The sequence below is a fragment of the Schistocerca gregaria genome, chromosome X (assembly GCF_023897955.1).
Source record: "Schistocerca gregaria isolate iqSchGreg1 chromosome X, iqSchGreg1.2, whole genome shotgun sequence".
Lineage (NCBI taxonomy): Eukaryota > Metazoa > Arthropoda > Insecta > Orthoptera > Acrididae > Schistocerca > Schistocerca gregaria.
In genome coordinates this window covers 599,910,618-599,930,675 of record NC_064931.1, presented here as the reverse complement: position 1 = coordinate 599,930,675, position 20,058 = coordinate 599,910,618, and the positions used below count along the sequence as shown (strand labels likewise).

Below are 20,058 nucleotides of genomic sequence, written 5' to 3'. Positions count from 1 at the left end.
GCTGCACATGCGGGAAGCGCGTGAGATCAATTAACCTCTGGCACACAGCTCTAATATCATTTTAAACGATCAACAGCAGCTTAGTACAGTCTCCTTTTTCAAGTTCAACGAATTCCCCTTCACCCACTCCTCCATACTTCCACACGGTCCTACTGATCTATTACGTTTTGCAGGTATTTTATTTTGATTTTAATCCTATTTTGAACTCTAAAATGTTTTGGTATTTTACCTCATCTCCTGTACAGTTATTTGTGATTATTTATATTTATGTCGATAAACATGTAATAAGATTTTTAAAGTGTCACAGTAAGTATTCAGTTAAGTGTAAATTTTGATTTAGTTGTTGTACACTTTCAACCTACAACGCAATGTGGTTCAGATGTACGTCAGAGGTATACCTTTCGTCGTTTTTTGCCACGTGAATGACCTGAGATTAGCTCCGGTAGCCAAGACCTTCACTCAGTGTATGTTCAGCATATGACTAAATTTACTCCTGCTTATGTTTAACATTTTCCGATATTTCTGAGCGGTAATACCGAAGATGGCTTTCGCTCAGTGAGTTTGCGGAACACACCTTTCGACTGCAAAGTGTTTTCCAAAGTAGTTAACCAGCATGATAACGACTTTGATGACGACAGACATGATGGTGACTTGTAAGTCGAATATCGCTTGGAAAAACAAGTAATTACTATATGTTGTACTGTTGTATACTCAAACATTTTTGTTACCAAATGGTGCGGAAAATCCCATTATCATGATTATTTCATCATTTCTCTCGAGATTACGTCACTCATTCATTCCTTAATTTTAACTGTTCCTGCAATGTCTCCCTTTAAATCTGTTCAGTATGTCTTCGCCCCCCCCCCCCCCTTAGTTGAGTGGTCAGCGCATCTGACTTCCATGCAGCGGGTTCGAGTTCGATCCCGGAGGGATCGGATATCCTCTCTGCTCGGGGACTGGCTGTTGTGTTCCTCATCATCATTTCATCATCAACGACAAGCAACTGAAAAGATTTGCGACTCGGTGGCCGTTCATACCCAGATGGAGCTCTCGGCCATCAGTGCCATACAATCATATCATATGTTCAGTACGTAGTATTAGCGTTTTCTGCTATATTACATTTACTCTGTCAAAGATGACTTACACTGAGGTCTACAATTGTACAACGAGTCATTGAAGATGGTAACAAAATGGAGCAAACGAAGGGATCGCAAAGAGCGTGTGTAAATTACCTGTGGCGTGGTGGCTGTTGCTGGTCTTCTGCAGTGCGTCCTCGAACAGGTCGACGGCGTGCTGCAGGTCGCCGGTTACAACGCTCTGCTGCTTGCTCGCCGCCGCGTCGTCGCTGTTGGCTGCCTGCGAACAGCGTATAACACACCGGCTGACAAACACAATTCTCGCTGCGCACACTAGCCACGCCAAACTGCAACTAGCAAGTCCGGTACAACGGAACTCTGATTTGGACGTTTCCAGCATATCCAAAGATAAAGTATTTAAAAATAGTGTTAGAGTTCACGATTTGAAAAGTTTACATTCAGAGTTTGCTGTACGCGATGGCTCAATGAGTAACTGAGCAGCTAGATGACGTTTCTACTTACGTGGCATACGCCGTAACTAGATCTCTTCGTTCCATTCAATCATTCGTTCTTCTTTTATCCTGGCTGCCTCCATTTCATTTTAGCGAGAGTCATAATCATGTCTCTCTCTCTCTTTTTTTCTTCTTTTTGTTCACTTAAGTTTTCTCCGTCTCTCCTAGTGATTCTCAACCTGAATCTTTCCATTCCTTGCTAAGCGTTGGTTTTTACATTCAAACTCTTGTCTCACGACAATACGTCAAAACTGTTACCGATTGTAAACTTTCCTCTTCAGACACATCAAAAGATTCTTTTGGAAAACCCTATTTATTTTACCAAAAGCACTTCGTATCATATTTACGCTTCTGCTTGATTCTTGTGCTGTCCATCCAGTGGATGTCTTCATCTGCCATAAATACAAAAGTTCATCAACTGGTCGTATGTCTTCATTGTTTCTTTCTCTCATGTTCTCTTTCATATATTGGTTCAGTTACTTTTATCTTCTTATAATTGATTTTTACGCCTACTCTCAAACATTCTTCATAAAGTATGTCATTCCTTGCTGAAATTTATGCACACGAATGGCAAACAGCGCAAACTCAACTGCTAAATCATGCTGGTTCACGTATGTTCTGTTATTATAAATGCCAGTGTTTCTTCACAGTTTAAGGATCTGAAAAACTTTTTCTAGAACTGTTGACAGTACTTTTGATGATGTAAACACTCCTTGTCCGCCTCCTGTTTCAGTTCTGAATTTCTCGCTATCTTCCTGAAGTCTATTGGACACTTCAGCATTAGAGTATGTACTTTTCAGAATACTGATAGGCTTAATCGGTACTTGTTTCTCTATGACCACTATTAAGGATTTTGTTGAAACTGAGTCAGAAGATTTCTAAAAATCTATTACTCCCACACAAAGTCATAAATCATATGAATGTATATAAGTTGGATGAGCTGCACAAAATCGAAACTTGCTAGACGCCATTCGTCAGTCTTTACCTCATCATAATTTTTTTTTCTCCTTCCAGCATTAGTAAGTTGTTCAGTATCATTGTTTGCATTCTTTTTGTTAAGTTTGACTCAAAAGAGTTGTTTGTAATACTATTAATTCCTTGTAGTTTAAACTTTTATTAGAAAGAACTGTGGGCTGCATAATCTAACGATATGGAAAATAACAAGAAGTAACAAATTGAGATATTTTCTTTTTTTAAGTTTTGTAACACCTTTCGAATAAACGTATAAATGGTGTTCACAATAGAGAAACGCTATTGGAACCCAAACTTTAATGTAGAAGTACAATAATTACTTCTACTTAAATGTAACAGGCATCCTGAGAACATTAGTTTCTCGAATGATTTTAGAAAAGGAAATTAGTAAAGACATTAATGGAACCTTATTCAGAATTTTATTGACATTTGTCTTACAAAGAGATGTGTAAGTGGCATATTCTCTGGAAAAATATAGTGAAAGACATGACTAATAAGCTAGACAAACCCCTTATAATTGTGTTCAGCTCAACATTTTGAGAATTTTTATAATTCAATTGATTTTTGTAAAGTACGCTGGTGGCTGCTTCTAGTTGCTGAATTTTTACAGATTGATATTTTCAATGTTTTCTTGCTTCTTATTCTGAATTACTTGAGTCCACTTCTACTGCAGAATTTAAAAAAATCTTGTAATTTCTGAAATATGGATCAAAGTGTAGCCATTTTGTTTAACCGAAATGCTATTTTGTGCAATGGCTGGTAGCTGTGGGTCTCATTTCACTGTATTTTAGATTTATTCAACTCTATTATTAGTATAAATAATTTGTGATTTTATAGTAATTTTATAGAAGGATAATAACAAAATATCTTTAGCCGTTCTAGAAATTATATAAGTTTCACTTTTTTGTTTACATATTATGCTTTTGAATCAAATTTCTGAACAATTTTAGGAAAGCTTCTGTCAGTACAAAAGTGTATTATTAAACATATTAAATTTCACATTAGCATCGTTTTCTTGATTTACTTCATCCCAGCCTATTTCATTTTAACTAATTCTTAAAATTCCACGTACTGAGATCATTAATAATCCTTACAGTATTGCACAGCTATGTCTAAGATATGTTTGGTGCCACAGTAAGCATTTTTAATAGTTCTCTATCATGGGTGTCAACATCAACGTTATCAGCTTAAACACTACTTATGGAAAAGTTATCATTTAGAATTTTCTTTTCTTAATCTATAAAACGTGAAAATTTTACAACCGAAATCATATTGCAACAGCCGAATAACGCTTCTGGACCTTTTTTCTGTCGGAATATTTTAAGACGTACGGAAAACTCAACAAAATGTTAACTCTTTCATCACACCTATATGGTAGCTCAAAAATAAATCTAGGTTTCTCACAACCCGCTGAGAATTTCCCCTTGAGGATCTTAAACCGTTACAACTATAATAACTGCATAGCCAGTCTGCAATATCCCAATTATTGCACTTCATTAACTGTTTCGTTTGTCACGGCAGCCATCTACAGATAATATTATTTCCATGACAGTATATTAACACATTATTACGAGTTAAAAAATATACGATGTGAAAATTGAGTTCAGTATTGTGAGTATAGAGTGCCTTTTGTATGATCATGATAACTGCAACCAGTCAGATTTATTTTCCGGTTGTGCTGTAAAAATCATAACCAGTTTCGACTGTATAACAATTAGTCTTCAGATGATTGAAATATGTTCTTTTACAGAGATTTACTCTGCAGCTTGTGATACTAGCTATCCCACTTCCCAGTGCCATTGTTTGGTATAATCGTGCAGACAGGAGACGAAGATATGAGTATTGTCGCCTTGAGTCTACGCACAAGACTTCACAGACACAGTGAGAAGCGTCACACAATAGATAAACTTTTTCGCTATTGTATGTGTCACTGTATATCAGTCAATACGGGCCTTACGAAAGGAGGTAATTACTGTTTTTATAACCACATGTAATTGTATTTCATAATCACAAACGTCATTGAATACGAGTTAAGTTACAATTTATGTATTCAAGTTGTTGTGTTGTGCTATAGTAAAACCACTTTTAACTCCAGTACCGAGAGTTCTACGTCACCTCCTCCTCCTAGCTTTCTACATTCGGCCTACCCTTTAGTTACAGGTGCAGACCCACGTGATGGAACACGTTCTTAATTGAATCGAAAACAAATTCAGTCGCTTCACTTAGGCTATGAAGTATAGAGAGTTAGGCAACTAAGACAGGTTACCCAAAGTATGCGTAGAAAAGTTAAACATACCGACGTGAGGTTTCTGCTAAGTTTTAAAAGAGAATGTGGCGATGTTTTTGAAATATGCAAATAAGTTTTACAGTTTATAGCTGCCGAAAACTATAAAACCGTCAAAAATTTTGTGAATTGATTCTCCTAAAAGTAGGAAATAATCAGATTAGATAAACATTTGTTGCATCTTTTGAATAATGCTTAACTATGTACAGCATTTGAGGTACCGACTGAGAGTTTAAAATTCACTGTTTAACTTAGGATTCTAAAGAATATTGGGAGATATCTGTCTGGTAGAACAAATTCTCACTCGACACCTTATTTGCTGTACAATATTTCGAGCGTCACTCAATGGTGCGACAAATGTTTCTCTAATCTATTAATATTAGATAAATTATTTCATAAAAATTCGACAGCTTTTTTTTTTTTTTTTTTTACAAAACTAGACCTCACGCTGGTCAATTTACAACACAGTTGTCCATTTCCCGCTCTGCTTTTGGCCCAGAAAATTCGGGAAAAATCTTTCTCTCTAATCAGTAGTTAACTTTCTTTTTATTGCTCTTATTAATTTCAAGCAGGTAAACCATTTTTTTGAAAAATTAGACCCCACGCTGGTCAGCTTAATATAGCATCTGTCCATATCGCACCCTCCGTTTGACTATGAAAATTCGGACAAAATTCCTTTCTCCATTGAGTAATTTTCCCACAGATTTGGTTCGGATCATTAATTAAGTTTTTCATAGTCGCTTTGATCACTTTCAAGCAGATTTTTTTTTTTATAAATTAAGTCCTATGATGGGCTGCTTCATACCCACTTTGTCCACTTTCACTCCTCGTTTTGGCTACGAAAATTCAGTCAAACATATTCCCTCAAATCACTAATTAAGTTTTTCTTAACTACCTTCATTAATTTCAAGCAAATAAATCTTTCTTTACGAAAGAAGATCTCATGTTGGTAAATTTGAGTCCTCATTTGTCCATTTGTAACTCTTTGCTTGGCTATGAAAATTCAGCCAGGATTCCATTATGTAATTTTGAGGGAGTTTGGTTTTCGGTCCACTCAAACATGTAACCAAGGATAGAACTATATACTTTTTTTGTGGCAACGGAAAGAGCCTTCAAAGAGGACCAAAACTAGGTAGCATGTGTGGAATTTCATCAAGCAGCAATAAAACGACAGCGCCGCTAACTAGTATTCTACTGTACCAAATACAAGCAAACATGTATATCAGGTACGGTTCGTGGGTTTATTGTTATGACTGTCATATCAAGTGGGACAAAATGATGACCTTGAGTAAGGCTTGTAATTATCTGCTCAGAATGAGTGGAACATCCGTCACGTCGATATTACTCTAATTGCCTTATGTCTCGTGAAATGTCTTCAAAAACAAAATTGCGTTAGCATATCTGTTAAGAGTTCCAGATACGTCGCTGTTTGGACACCAATCGATAAAATGGTCACAAATACTGCGATTAATGAAAAGCCTGCATCACACGTTGACCGACTTCTGCACGAAATTTGGAGTGGATTCTGAACTGAGAAGTAGTGCGGTTACGAAGTTTGTAAACGAGATTACATCCGTAAACAAAATCTTCCATAAAAACGCTACATCAATTTACGCTTTTCGCAGACACGTTTCGGTGAACTGTAACTGTAACCAACTTTAAAAGTCATTGCCATGATGCCGTTGATGGAGTGACGTACGCAAAGGATGAAAGCCGTTGGAGTGTAGTATTCGCAGAACACTCCCTTGGCCTGATCCCACTGGCACATTCAAGCTGCCTCATAGTGACACATGGGTAATGTTTTAGCGCTGCAAATATGTTAAAAACATTTTTCTCGTCATTTGCTGTTCTCTTTTGCGGTCCTGTTCCTTGAATTTTATTTTATAGTTTTTCGAATGATAGACCGTCAGGGCTTGGCATGATCCAGATGTCTTTCAGCATACAGTCCCATCGCTGCTGTAGCACTTCGGTCGCATACGCCATAAACGAAAACCACATCCACTTCTTCTACTGTTATATGCATTGAGAAAGTCTGAATAGCTTCATAAGCAAATTTTTGATCGCTACGACAGCAGAGTACGAACAGATGCGTTTCATGCCCACCACGTGAGTCACGTGTTTGTATTTGGACAGAGGTTTGTTGTATCTGCTCTCCTGCTAGTGGGACAGTGATTTGAGGCGCTGTTATCTTGTTATTATTTGATGAAATTCGACACACGTTACGTCACTGGATTCCTATTCTAAGGCTCTCCCCAAACCATAGAAAAACGTTTACAGTGCGTTGAAACGAAGCTGCTGTCATCTTTAATTCAGCAGCTATAAACGTTAAAAAACACTTGCATGCGTCAGAAAATTCGCTACACTGCCAACTATAACTTAACTAAAACCACTCCTTCATATATTTACTCGTTCTGGTATATTTGGGGTGGCCTGTCTTACAAGGAGACAACACGACAATCGATTTTTGTATTTTTTTCATATTTATCGTTCGTGAAGTTCAGTGCAATTCGATACAACTCTAAAAAATTCTCGATAAAATGGACTTCGAACTTTTCCGAGCGTCTTTAATTCCTCAATCCATAGATGACTTCTTCAACAGGCCAGGTGGCTTTGTGGTAGAGAGATCGTCTGCTACGTGGGTGGCCCAGGTTCGATTCATGGCCGATGCAAATTTTTAAACAGGTATTTATTTTCTGTGGACATTCCAGTAAAGCGTAAAATACATGAAAACGGAAAATAATCGGTAGTACAGGAGTTTGGTAATTGGTGGTTCGAGCCTCGTTTCGGTCTTCATTTTCTTTTCGGTTTCTCCATTTAGTTCGAATAAATACACCACCTAAATATAAAGTTCATGAAATAGATGTTAATCGACACATATCTAGTTCTCGTTTAATGAAAAACGCACATCTTCTTATTTCTAATTACATATCACACACAGAAATCCAGTTTTAATTGAAATTACACATACGGAAAATAATCGCAGCATCAAAAAACAGTTATTGCTAGGTATATTTCTACATCTGAAAGATGATGTCGATTCAAATTTCGCGGCAGTCGCGTAATTGCTGCCACTATGAGGATGCAAATCAGGTTTGCTTTAAATACACACTATAACGGTCGTGAGCGTCACTTACCTTTGGGATTGGACGTGGTGAGTTGATGCCTTTAAGGCTACAAAGACGCCATTATCAACACCTCACTGAGTTTGAACGAGATGGTGTAATAGGGTAACGAGAAGCTGGATGATCCTTCTGCGATATATCAGAGAAACTTGACATCAACGTAGCCACTGTACATGATTTCATGCTGTGGTGGTCACGAGAATGTATGGTCGGAAGAAGAGCAGGCCCTAAACGGCTCTACCGAGAGGGAAGACCATCGCTGAACCTGCTTCGGCCGACTGATATTTGACTTCTGAACTTCGCATATTAAAAAATACAAGTATTCGTTTGCCTTATGGTCCCCTCGTTAGCTGACTCACCCTGCATAATGCATAGCCCTTCTCTCATTCGGCATGTGTCGTTCGTATGTGATGCATTTGTGCTCTGTTCACGATAAGGACGTCTTCCAATCAGACTTTGGAGCGCTGCGCTCATAATCTACACTACTAGCCATTAAAATTGCTACACCAACAAGAAATGTAAATGATAAATGGGTATCGATTGGACAAATATATTATACTAGAACTGACATGTGATTACATTCTCAAGCAATTTGGGTGCATAGATCCTGAGAAATCAGTACCCAGAACAACCATCTCTGGCCGTAATAACGGCCTTGTTACGCCTGGGCATTAAGTCAAACAGAGCTTGGATGGCGTGTACAGGTACAGCTGCCCATGCAGCTCCAACACGATACCACAGTTCATCAAGAGTAGACTGGCGTATTGTGACGAGCCAGATGCTCGGCCACCATTGAGCAGAAGTTATCAATTGGTGAGACATCTGGAGAATGTGCTGGCCAGGGCAGCAGTCGAACATTTTCTGTATCCAGAAAGGCCCGTACAGGACCTGCAACATGCGGTCGTGCATTATCCTGCTGAAATGTAGGGTTTCGCAGGGATCGAATGAAGGGTAGAGCCACGTATCGTAATACATCTGAAATGTAATGTCTACTGTTCAAAGTGCCGTCAATGTGAACAAGAGGTGACCGAGACGTGTAACCAATGGCACCCCATACCATTAAGCCGGGTCATACGCCAGTATAGCGATGACGAATACACACTTCCAATGTGCGTTCACCGCGATATCGCCAAACACGGATGCGACCATCATGATGCTGTAAACAGAACCTGGATTCGTCCGAAGAAATGACGTTTTGCCGTTCGCGCACCCAGGTTCGTCGTTGAGTATACCATCGCAGGTGGTCCTGACTGTGATGCAGCGTCAAGGGTAACTGCAGCCATGGTCTCCGAGCTGATAGTCCATGCTGCTGCAAACGTCGTCGAACTGTTCGTGCAGGTGGTTGTTGTCTTGCAAAAGTCCCCATCTGTTGTCTCAGGGATCGAGACGTGGCTGCACGATCCGTTACAGCCATGCGGATAAGATGCCTGTCATCTCGACTGCTTGTGATACGAGGCCGTTGGGATCCAGCACGGCGTTCCGTATTACCCTCATAAACCCACCGATTCCATATTCTGCTAACAGTCATTGGAACTCGACCAAAGCGAGCAGCAATGACGCGATACGATAAACCTCAATCGCAATAGGCTACAATCCGACCTTTATCAAAGTCGGAAACTTGATGGTACTCATTTCTCCTCCTTACAAGAGGCATCACAACAACGTTTCACCAGGCAATTCCGGTCAACTGCTGTTTGTGTATGAGAAATCGGCTGGAAACTTTCCTCATGTCAGCACGTTGTAGGTGTCGCCATCGGCGCCAGCCTTGTGTGAATGCGCTGAAAAGATAATCATTTGCATGTCACAGCATCTTCTTCCTGTCGGTTAAATTTCGCGTCTGTAGCACGTCATCTTCGTGGTGTAGCAATTTTAATGGCCAGTAATGTAGTCAGGGAAATTCAAACCTGTGTCCAGTCACACTGATTCAGGTTCTCCGTGGTTTCCATAAACAACTTACGGTGAATACAGGGATTCTCTACCTTAACCACCTGAGTCCCAATAATTAAAAAATAATAATTTTAAAATTTTTCACATAATCGTCATAGTAAGAAACGAATACAATACGAAATTGTCTAAAAGTAAACAATCAATTATTTTAATGAGGTGGTTTCATTTGTGAATATAGTTTTAAAATTTTTCACAAAACCAACCATCATTCTCTTAGTAAGCAATGAATACAGGAAGAAACTGGCAAAATGTAAACAGTCACTTGCTAATGGATGTGGCGTCATTTTGGAACCACTGAGATATGCAGTTTTCAAGCACCCATCATTTCATGAGATATATGTGAAAGCAGTTTCGCATTTTTCCTGGACAGTCTCACATCCCGAAACTTCCGTGAATCAATATGCCTAAAACAAACTATAGTCCTAAATAACAAGCAAAAAGCTGCGCGGGATTAGCCGAGCGGTCTACGGCCACACATGTACTGTGCGGCTGGTCCCGGCGGAGGTTCGAGTCCTCTCTTGGGCCTGGGTGTGTGTGTTTGTCGTTAGCATAATTTAGGTTAATTAGTGTATAAGCTTAGGGACTGATGACCTCAGCAATTAAGCCCCATAAGATTTCACACACATATGAACATTTTTAACAAGCAAAAACGAACCTAAAATTTAAAAAAAATATATATGAGAAGTACATTCTGCTCCAGAGGTTTCATTTCGAAAAGTAGAAACTTAAATTTACGTTACAACAACTCTAGATACATTTACTTGCATTGTAAATCTCCTCGGTATGAACACTGTGAAAAAAAAAATGCATTTCAGAATCTCCTACAATCACGTAGCACAATCTCCGAGACGACTTTCTGCTATGAACGCTGTGACTGCTGCAATGCACTACATTAGTAGAAGTAGCTCAGTGTACCACTACATGGCTCTGTTTTGCAGTAGCATAGGAGATGACATGCAAAATGCACTGGTGCTTCAAAAAATGATAATAATAATAAAATGGCGGTTTCAAGCAGAAACCACTAGTACTATCTGGTAATCGAGCTCGTCAACCTTTTTAATAACTTCGAGTTGACAGAAAGTTACACTCTAAACACACCTTCATTCTGTATTTCAGAAGACATCTAGGACTAACAGACTTGGACTTCTACTCTGTTCTCGATTTATTTTATTCTGTTCTCTGATTTTCTGTTGAAGCTCGCCGTCTCTGCAACACTTTGCCCCGAATCTTCAGTCCATCTACATCCTGCGACTTGTGTTTTTGCATGCAGCTTTGTGTTACGAATTTTCGACTAAATGAGGTCACCCAAAGTTTTTCGAATAGATGTTTTGAATGATGATATTCATTTGACAGAGGCTGCGGTGGTAATTATGCCTTTCATCTACGGTTATCTCCCGAAAACTACATGGTTTATTCAGTCTTGGCTCAACAGTACAGTGGCTATGCTTTGTCAACTCAAAAAGAATACAGCGAATTCTCCGTTTTGCTGTTCTTGGAAATTTGTCCAATGTCGCCTGGAGATCAGGGAGCGAAATAAAAGGGAGGGGGAAGATTAGGGCAGAAGCTCGGACTGAACAAAGATGCGTAACAAAATCGGCTGTGTTCTTTTCAAAGGCAGCAACCAGGCAATCGCGTTACTCGATTTTGGGAAACCACGCAAAATATAAGCAGGGATGTCTGCACAGTGATTACGAACTCAGTAGAGCGACGAGATAAGTCACTATCACGCTACCTCAGAGGACTCCGACGCTAGATTGTAACAGAGCTGTACATAACAGTGGAAAATTCGAGTGGCAGTGTTTCTTCAGGCGTGTACAGGTTGTGCACAAGACATAGCTAAAGTACACTATCCACAATTGTACCGCTACCACAGAGATAGGCAGCTGGACAACAATTACAACTTCAATGTATATATGAGATCTACACATATCTGCAAGAGTAAGACAGCTCCTTAACGATTGTTTCAATGCGGATGCACTAATATCGTCCGAACTCCAACGAGAATCAGTAATTTGGGAGTAGGGGGTCAATGGAAGAGGGACGCTGCATTTGAGCGTGTGATATGCTGAGACTTTCGGCCGGAAGGAAAGTGTGTCTGTATGGCCGAAACGGCTACGGCAAATGTTCTAGTGGATCCACACATCCGACTTCGGGTCTTGATTCGGCAAAAATTTTCAGCTTCCGTCATTCCATTACTACAATGCCCTGTGCGACTGGAAGTCACGAGTTTCGCACTATTTCTTTCCCTGTCCTCTGTTTCATATAAATTACATCTTCATCTAAAACAAACAAAAAAATTCAGCAGAGCCTCTCCCGAAAGCCCACTCCAGCAATGTATTCAAGGTACACGCGGACGGGTGCCAAAACGTAGGCCGTAGCCAGCACATTCTGTCGCCTCAATCTCACTGTTGACTGAAGTGCAACTCGAAGCCTGTGACTGGCACTGCACGTAGATAAACACATTAAGAGCACAAACCTTGCATTGTCTTCTCTGGCTCTCTAACCCCGCCCCCCAAAGCCCAGGGTCAGATAAGCGAGATGCCTTGCTGCCGTCTAGCCCTCCGGCCAAGCCTTTACGAGATACTTCGGTACATATTATTCCAATTCAGTGAGTAATGATGGCTTTGATTACATTCTTGTGTACTTCTTTTCAAAACTTATCTTTTCTCAACATACCTAACATCCAATACGTATTGAAAAAATAGATATCATAGAGCACCTACCACACACAATTTTGAGCTGCAGAGCAATATTCTACCACTTTATCTTAAAACGCAATAACAGTTGGCTAAATTGTATATGCTAACCCACAGATGCATAATACAGACATCATCCATTCCAGTACCTTAACAGGGCGTTGGTATACCATTTACACCGAATACATCATTGTTTCTATGTGACAGAATCCCTTTATAGGTTACCTGAGGTATATGACTTACAATGTTCACAAAATTCACGTCCTGTTACGGTTTGCCAATTGTAGTATTTTGCTCTCATTCCTACAGAGCGATTGTCGATGAATGCACCAACCAGTAACTGATTTCAAAATTAAGGCAAATGACTCTCCCTTCAGTTGCCTCTTAGTATCCTGTGTGTCACTCCTAAGAGTCATATGAAGTTATCTTTACTGTTACAGTGTGTGTTAGAAATCTCTGTTTTGCAGGTTATAGTCGGAATCGACCAAAAAAATACCGTTCATCATGTCTTTCATGCAACACCAAGTGTTGGCGGAAAGCGATGTTTAGTTTTCCATTACGAACAAAATTACTTTTACATGCCCTTTCGATAGTGCAAGCCCAGATTAGTCTAGTGTGACATTCGAGTTATCGATGTGTATTAACAACGGCATTACAGCACGGAGAATAATTAGTAATCCATCAGACTCGATAGTATAGAGAACAGGTGTTCGAGTAAACTGTACGATTATTCTTAAAACGCCACTATCGTACTATGTGGTTATTTTAAAGTGCAGCTTCTCACAGAGGCTATGATCACACAACGGAAGAAAAAATAATAAAAAAATTTCTGCAGCATAACATAAAGGCGTCTATTTAGATACATATGATGATTAAGTACTCAGAATATAAATTATTTTATTTGAATAGACTCTGGTTCTCATGATAAACCTTTCTATAAGAAATACACGTTTTTTTACCACTCTACCCCCAGTAACGTGTCTTTTTCGCAGTAACGTAACTGTACTCAATATGGCCTGTGACTCAAAATGGCCTAGTGCCATTGTTTGGTAACTATGACAAGAATCTGACAGATGGCACCTCATGCGCTTTTGGCAAATCACTTTAACTATCTCTGCTTCTCACAGAGAGCCATTTCACAGCTACCATTTAGTCGTTATTATTTTGTGCACATAAGCTTCTTGCGTTACTTATTCGTTACAGTTTTTCTACAAATGTAATACTGCGTCAGTTACTTGATGCAACTGTCAGATCTGAGAGGTTTTGTCACAGGAAGTATGAGTTCTTCACAAAAGTATTGTGTTAATAACCCTCACCATTTTTACTGTATATGTGGCAAATATTGTCAATAAAAGCAACGATGGAATACAAGAAATGCAGCGATGGAATATAAATGATTTTGTAAAACAAAGCTATCGGGCAAATTTTGAAAAACAACTTGGACACCGTGACCGGCGACTTCAATGTAAATAGCTTTGTAATATTCCTTTGGGGTTTCGAAAGTGTGCGGTGAGATGGATTCGTTGTTTTCACACTTCTTTGGTATACTTAGATTCCGAGGAAGCGAAGCATCATCAACTTTTGAATGTTTTTCTTTTAAACACAGTTCCCAAAAGACGTCAAAACTATCACGCCTTTCATTCAGTATACAAATCAAGCCCTTATATATTTTTCCAGATCAGCTACACTTAGATGAGGGCATTAGATTTTTTCATTGACATCCTCTACTGGGTTCATTGCATGGCAATAAAGACGGAAAAAGAAATAAGTCTTGAATTGTAATTGACTCAAGGTAGCCAGCACATTTGTAACCTGCCTCTGTTTTGTCCTCAGCAGAAAATATTTCAAAAAACTCTAGAAGTTCTTCATAATTTTTCAATATTCTCAAGGGCAAAGGGGTCGTAGACCAGCTTGGTCATTGGCGCTCTCACAGCGTATACTTCTGAAAAGTCTCATCCTTTTGTTTTGGATTCCCTTACGGTGTTTATTAAGTAACTGGCTAAAGCCATAATATCCCTCATAGACGTAAGATGGCGGAGAATGTCTACAACTACCAAGTCTAAACTGTGACTACTGCAATGCACATAACGTGGTTTTGGTTGTATATCCAAAACTAACTTTTTTAGTCCTTTGAACTTACCTCTCATACTCGAGGCACCGTCATAGCACTGTCATCTTAAGTTATCCATTGACAAATCAAGACGAGCAAAAGCGTCTTTTAAAATACTAAACAGAGTTTGTGATTCAGTGCTGAGGGTCTCGTATAAGTCAATAAAGTATTCGTTGATGATTAAGGAATCATCGATAGTACGAATACAAAATGACACTTATTCGTGAATCAAAGAATCACTTGTTTCGTCAACCATGAAAGAAAACTGTTCAGTCTTCTTGACTGAAGCCAATACCTTTCTCAACACAGACTTTCCTAGTAGATCAATGATCTCGGTCTGAATATTGTGAGACGTCCACTTATACCCCGAACGCCCTAACCAATCTTTAAACTCAGGTATGTCATTCTTTCGGAGTTCCAACAATTGAAAAAAAATTTGAGTTTACATCTTCGTACCCTCTAATTGCTAGTCCTTGTCGGCATAGAAATTGCACCGTAGTAAAAATTGTCGCAAGAGCTAAACGGCCTTTCTTCATATCACTATCTGACTGCTCATTCAGTTGGGAGGCCACACTTCCGTTAGTGATAGAATTTAGTTTCAGAACACCTTCTTTATGCGTAAACGTATTTTCATTAAGACGGAGTTTTTCCAAAGCCTTTTTCCGCTTAGAAAACCCTACGAAAGTAAATGCATCCTTTTTTTTTTTGTTTGAAGAAAATTGTAATAGATTTTTAGCATCTGCCTCTTTGTAGGTTTTGCAAAAACTTTTTCGGTAAATGCTTCATATTCTAGCCATGTATATTTGATCAACCAAGACCTGAAATGATCTCCCTTTATCGGATTGTCCAGGTTTTGGCTGTGAACGGTTCTCGCCTGAAGACGACGAAGCAATTGAGGACACAATATTTGTTGGAGGTTGACTTGCATTATCATCAACCTCCAAGTGCGCCTCTTTGGTAATGAATTTATTCACAATTCACTAAGAGACTAAAGTAAACGAATAAAATATAGTCATATAAAATAGTCCATTAGACACTAAAGTCGGAACGCTAAACACGTCTGCAGCACGCACTGAACGAAACTATCCACACTGAATGACTGCAACAGCAGGGTGGGCTTTATACAGCCGCGGCGTCGTAATGCATCGAAGCGTTACGGCGACGTGAGGTGGAGGGTTCCAGCGCTTCTGCTCCAGTCCTTTTGATGGCGCCGCGGCCGCAGCGCTGGCCCGCCGGAGCCAGGCTTTACCCAAAGGTTCGCGCACCGGGACAAATTGTAAGTGTGCCCACAGCATCGTAACACTATGATGATTCACACCACTCGTTTTCAGTTAACCTGCTTACTACTATAATAATTATTTGTTTTAACTCATTACTGAATGTATCTTAAAACGTAACTCGTTAAACAAGGAAAATAAAAAATTCCAACATAATTTTGTGATTCTGCAAAGCATAATATAACTAATGATTTTCTTAATTTTTTGGGGAGGCTCCATCCCCCCAAACGAATTTTACTCCTATTATCCCGTCTCAAAGCGTTTGTTAACAAATGATACAGCAGGTCTTGACAATAGTACTCCGTAAGGCATAAAATGGTGTTTTTAACCTCATCGAAAACTGCCTATGTTGACAAATGGTGTCATTGTCAGTAAATAATAGTATTTCTTAAAAATTGTTGTTTTCGTCAAAAATGTTCTTACACGTTTCCAACACACAGCACATTTAATGCAAGGAGCAATATGTCAGCATGGAAGGAATATCCTTCTGGAACAAATTTTACTCAGTCAAGCATGTCGAAGGCTCTCACAGTCGTATGCTTTTCTGATGCTGTTTTCAGGATAACAACTTTGTCAGTTTTAAGGTGGTGTCATGGAACTTTAATATTAGCTGCATTCTCTGCAGCAGTTACTGCATCTTCGTTCTGACAGTTTAATCTACAAGCAAATATTTGGAAAACCACATAGTATGTTCAGCCCTTAGACTGTGCATTTCTTCAGAACCTTTCAACCCTCCATCACAATAGAATCACACAATTTGATTCCGTTATCGGTGAAAAAAAAATCCAGCTTTCTTTACTTTGTCAGGACGTTGCTTAATAGCTAATGACCAACCGTGGAAGGACGCCATCCTCACATTCTTGTTCTATACTTATTGTGAGCTAACTACATCTCTTTCACATCATGCGTTGTACTACACAATGGTACTGATTCAGGACATTAATGCAGATGTATTTCCATTCTACAAGTGTCATACAAAAAACAACTAGAGGCGTAATACTTGACTCAACAGACCCACTTTCACAGGTACGCGTCCCTAACAATCCCATACATCTAATACGTTAGGGAGAGACTTGCTTTCGAAGCTTCTTATATATTCTAAAGAACCAAGATGGTGACACTGTCATGTGAGCATGACATCGCTTTATTTGCTTGTAGATGTAATCCAACTGTAAACACCTAACTTATTTGCACTGTTTTGTATGTGTTTGTGTGTTTTCTCGTCACGATGGCTTCCATGGTCCAGGATAGGTCCATGACAGGGTTCAGACATGGATCCTCCCACATTACGTCTGAGTTACGGTTCAGAGGTTGGTCCATCCACGCTACATGTGGGGCGGGGTTTGAAGGTGGATACATCAACATTAGATTCAGGATAGCGTCTGGGGGTTGATCCACCAGTGTTACGTCCGGAACAGTGTTCGGAGGTAGGGTCAGGGGCCTCTTCACGCTAAACTGACACACACACATTATATATATATATATATATATATATATATATATATATATATATATATATATATATATATATATATAAAAACAGCGCAACTGGGCTACATGCTAACAACTGGACAACTGGATAACATGTACAAGCAACTGTAGAATGCAAGACCAGAAGTGACGTGATGATCACGTGACTGGAAGTGTCGGTGTCTAGGACCTTTCACGTGTGTAAGAAGCTTCGAAAGCAAATCTCTCTCTAATGCAATGGATCTCTGGGGTGTTGGGGAGGTGCACCTGTGAAAACGGGTCTATGATGAGTCAAATGTTACGTCTCAAACTGTTTTTGTAAGATACTTTTAACCTGAAAAGAACCCAAATACGCCTGCATTCATCTCCTGAATGTATACCATTGTGCACTTCAGCGCAAGACATTTAGTTAGTTCATTCTAAATGTACAAAATACGATACAAAGCTGGCATCCTTCGATGGGTGGTCGTTAGCTTTATGCAACGTCCTGACAAGCTAAACAAACCTTGATTCTTTTACATTGGTAACTGAGATTAAACCGTGTGTTTCTATCGTGTTGGAGGGGTGAAAGTTTGGAAAAAAATTATAACTTGTGGGTTGAACATACTGTGTTGTTTTTCTAATATTAGTCTATGATTCTTGTTATAGGTTCATATTTTGTAACTTAAACGGTCAGAACAAAGACGCAATAATTACTGCATAGCATGCTGCTAATATTAAACTTCCATCAAATCATCTTAAAGCTGACAATGCTGTTATCATGAAAGCAGCATCAGAAAACAATGCGACTAAGACAGCTTCAGACAATGCTCGACTGTCTATAATTTGCTCCATGAGAAAATTGGAGCACTATTCTTCCATGTCGACATAATGCTACTTGCGTTAAATGTGCAACTCCCCTTTCTTCATGTGCTGCAAGTTGTAAACCAGCTTCAGTTACAGTAACAGAATTTTTGACAGAAACAATAGTTTTTGCAAGAAGTACGATTATTTTGTTGTGTATACATTTTATACATTGTTAATATACACTGATGGCAAAAAATCGCAACAACAAGTAGGAGTTGTGCGGCATAAACGAAAGTTGGTAGGCTTATTTCTACATCTGAAAGATGATATCTACTCAAATTTCGCGACCATCGCATAAGAGTGGCACTTATAGCGCCATTATGAAGATACAAATAAGATTTGCTTTAAATACCTGCTGTAACGATCGTGAGCGTTAGTTGCCTTTGAGATTGGACGTAGTGGCTGATGTTAGTCACGAATGCCTTTAAGACGACAAAGACATCATTATCAGCACCTCAATGATTTTGAACAAGGTCGTGTAATAGGGCTCAGAGAAGCTGGATGTTCCTTCAGTGATATTGCAGAAAGACTTGGCAGGACTGTAGCCACTATACGCGACTGCTGGCAACGGTGGTCACAAGAATGTACGGTTGCAAGAAGACTAGGTTACGGACAGCCACGTGACACTACCGAAAGGGAAGACCATGTTCGGTGCATGGCTCTGGTGTATCCTACTGCACCTGCCGCAGCAATCTGACCACCAGCAGGTACCAAAGTGACACAACGAACTGTTACAAACCGGTTACGTCAAGGACAGCTCCGAGCCAGACGCCCTGTAGCGTGCGTTCTACTGACCCGAACCCACCGCCAATTTCGACTTCAGTAGTATCAAGCGAGAGCTAATGGGAGGGCAGGGTGGAGGTCTGTTATATTTTCTGATGAAAGCTGATTCTCCCTCGGTATCAGTGACAGCCGTGTGTTGGTTAGGAGAAGGCTAGTTAAGGGCCTGCAACCAACTTGTCTGCGTGCTAGACACACTGGGCCTACACCTGGAGTTACGGTCTGGGGTGCGATTTCGTATAACAGCTGGAGCACTCTTAAGTCAGTCTGCTGATTCGACCTGTTGTGCTGCCATTCATGATCATCATTCCAGGGGGCGTTTTCCAACAGGATAACGCTCGCCCACATACCGCTGTCGTAATCCAACATGCTCTACGGAGTGTCGAAATATTGCCTTGGCCTACTCGATCACCAGATCTGTCTCCAGGCGAGCACATGTGGGACATCACAGCGTCATCCACAACCAGCATTTACCGTCCCTGTACTTACTGGCCAAGTGCAACAGGCATGGAACTCCGTCCAACAAACTGACGTCTGGCACCTGTACAACACAATGCATGGACGTTTGCATGCTTACATTTACTATTCTGGCGGTTACAACGGTTGTTGGTGTAGCAGCATTTCATATTTGCAATTGGTTATCTCGTATTTGCATCAACCTGTTGTCTTGTAATTGTGGTCACATAAGTACGTTACCTAGACAAGTGCATTCCCTTTTGGTTTTGCGTTTTTTTGCATCAGTGTACATTGTGCACCCCTCCATAGCTGAGTGGTCAGTGTGGCTGACTGACATGCAAGGCCGTGGATTCGATTGCCGGTACTGTCACGGCTTTTACCTTACTGGGAGGACTTTCATGGTGTGTTCTCACCCTGTGAGGCCAACTGAGGAGCTACTCGAAGGATTAGTAGCGATTCCGAGGCCAAAAAACCGACAACGACAGGGAGAGCGATGTGCTGACAACATGC

General features: G+C 39.9%; 1 protein-coding gene across 1 annotated transcript in view; it reads right to left on the bottom strand.

Annotated features, from left to right (window-relative positions):
* Positions 1-20,058, bottom strand: part of LOC126297996 (KN motif and ankyrin repeat domain-containing protein 3) — a 381,284-nt gene that overhangs the window by 189,372 nt on the left and 171,854 nt on the right. The window contains exon 4 of the mRNA XM_049989312.1: positions 1,233-1,356. Coding sequence (XP_049845269.1) covers positions 1,233-1,356 — 124 coding nt within the window. The remainder of the gene's footprint in view (positions 1-1,232; positions 1,357-20,058) is intronic.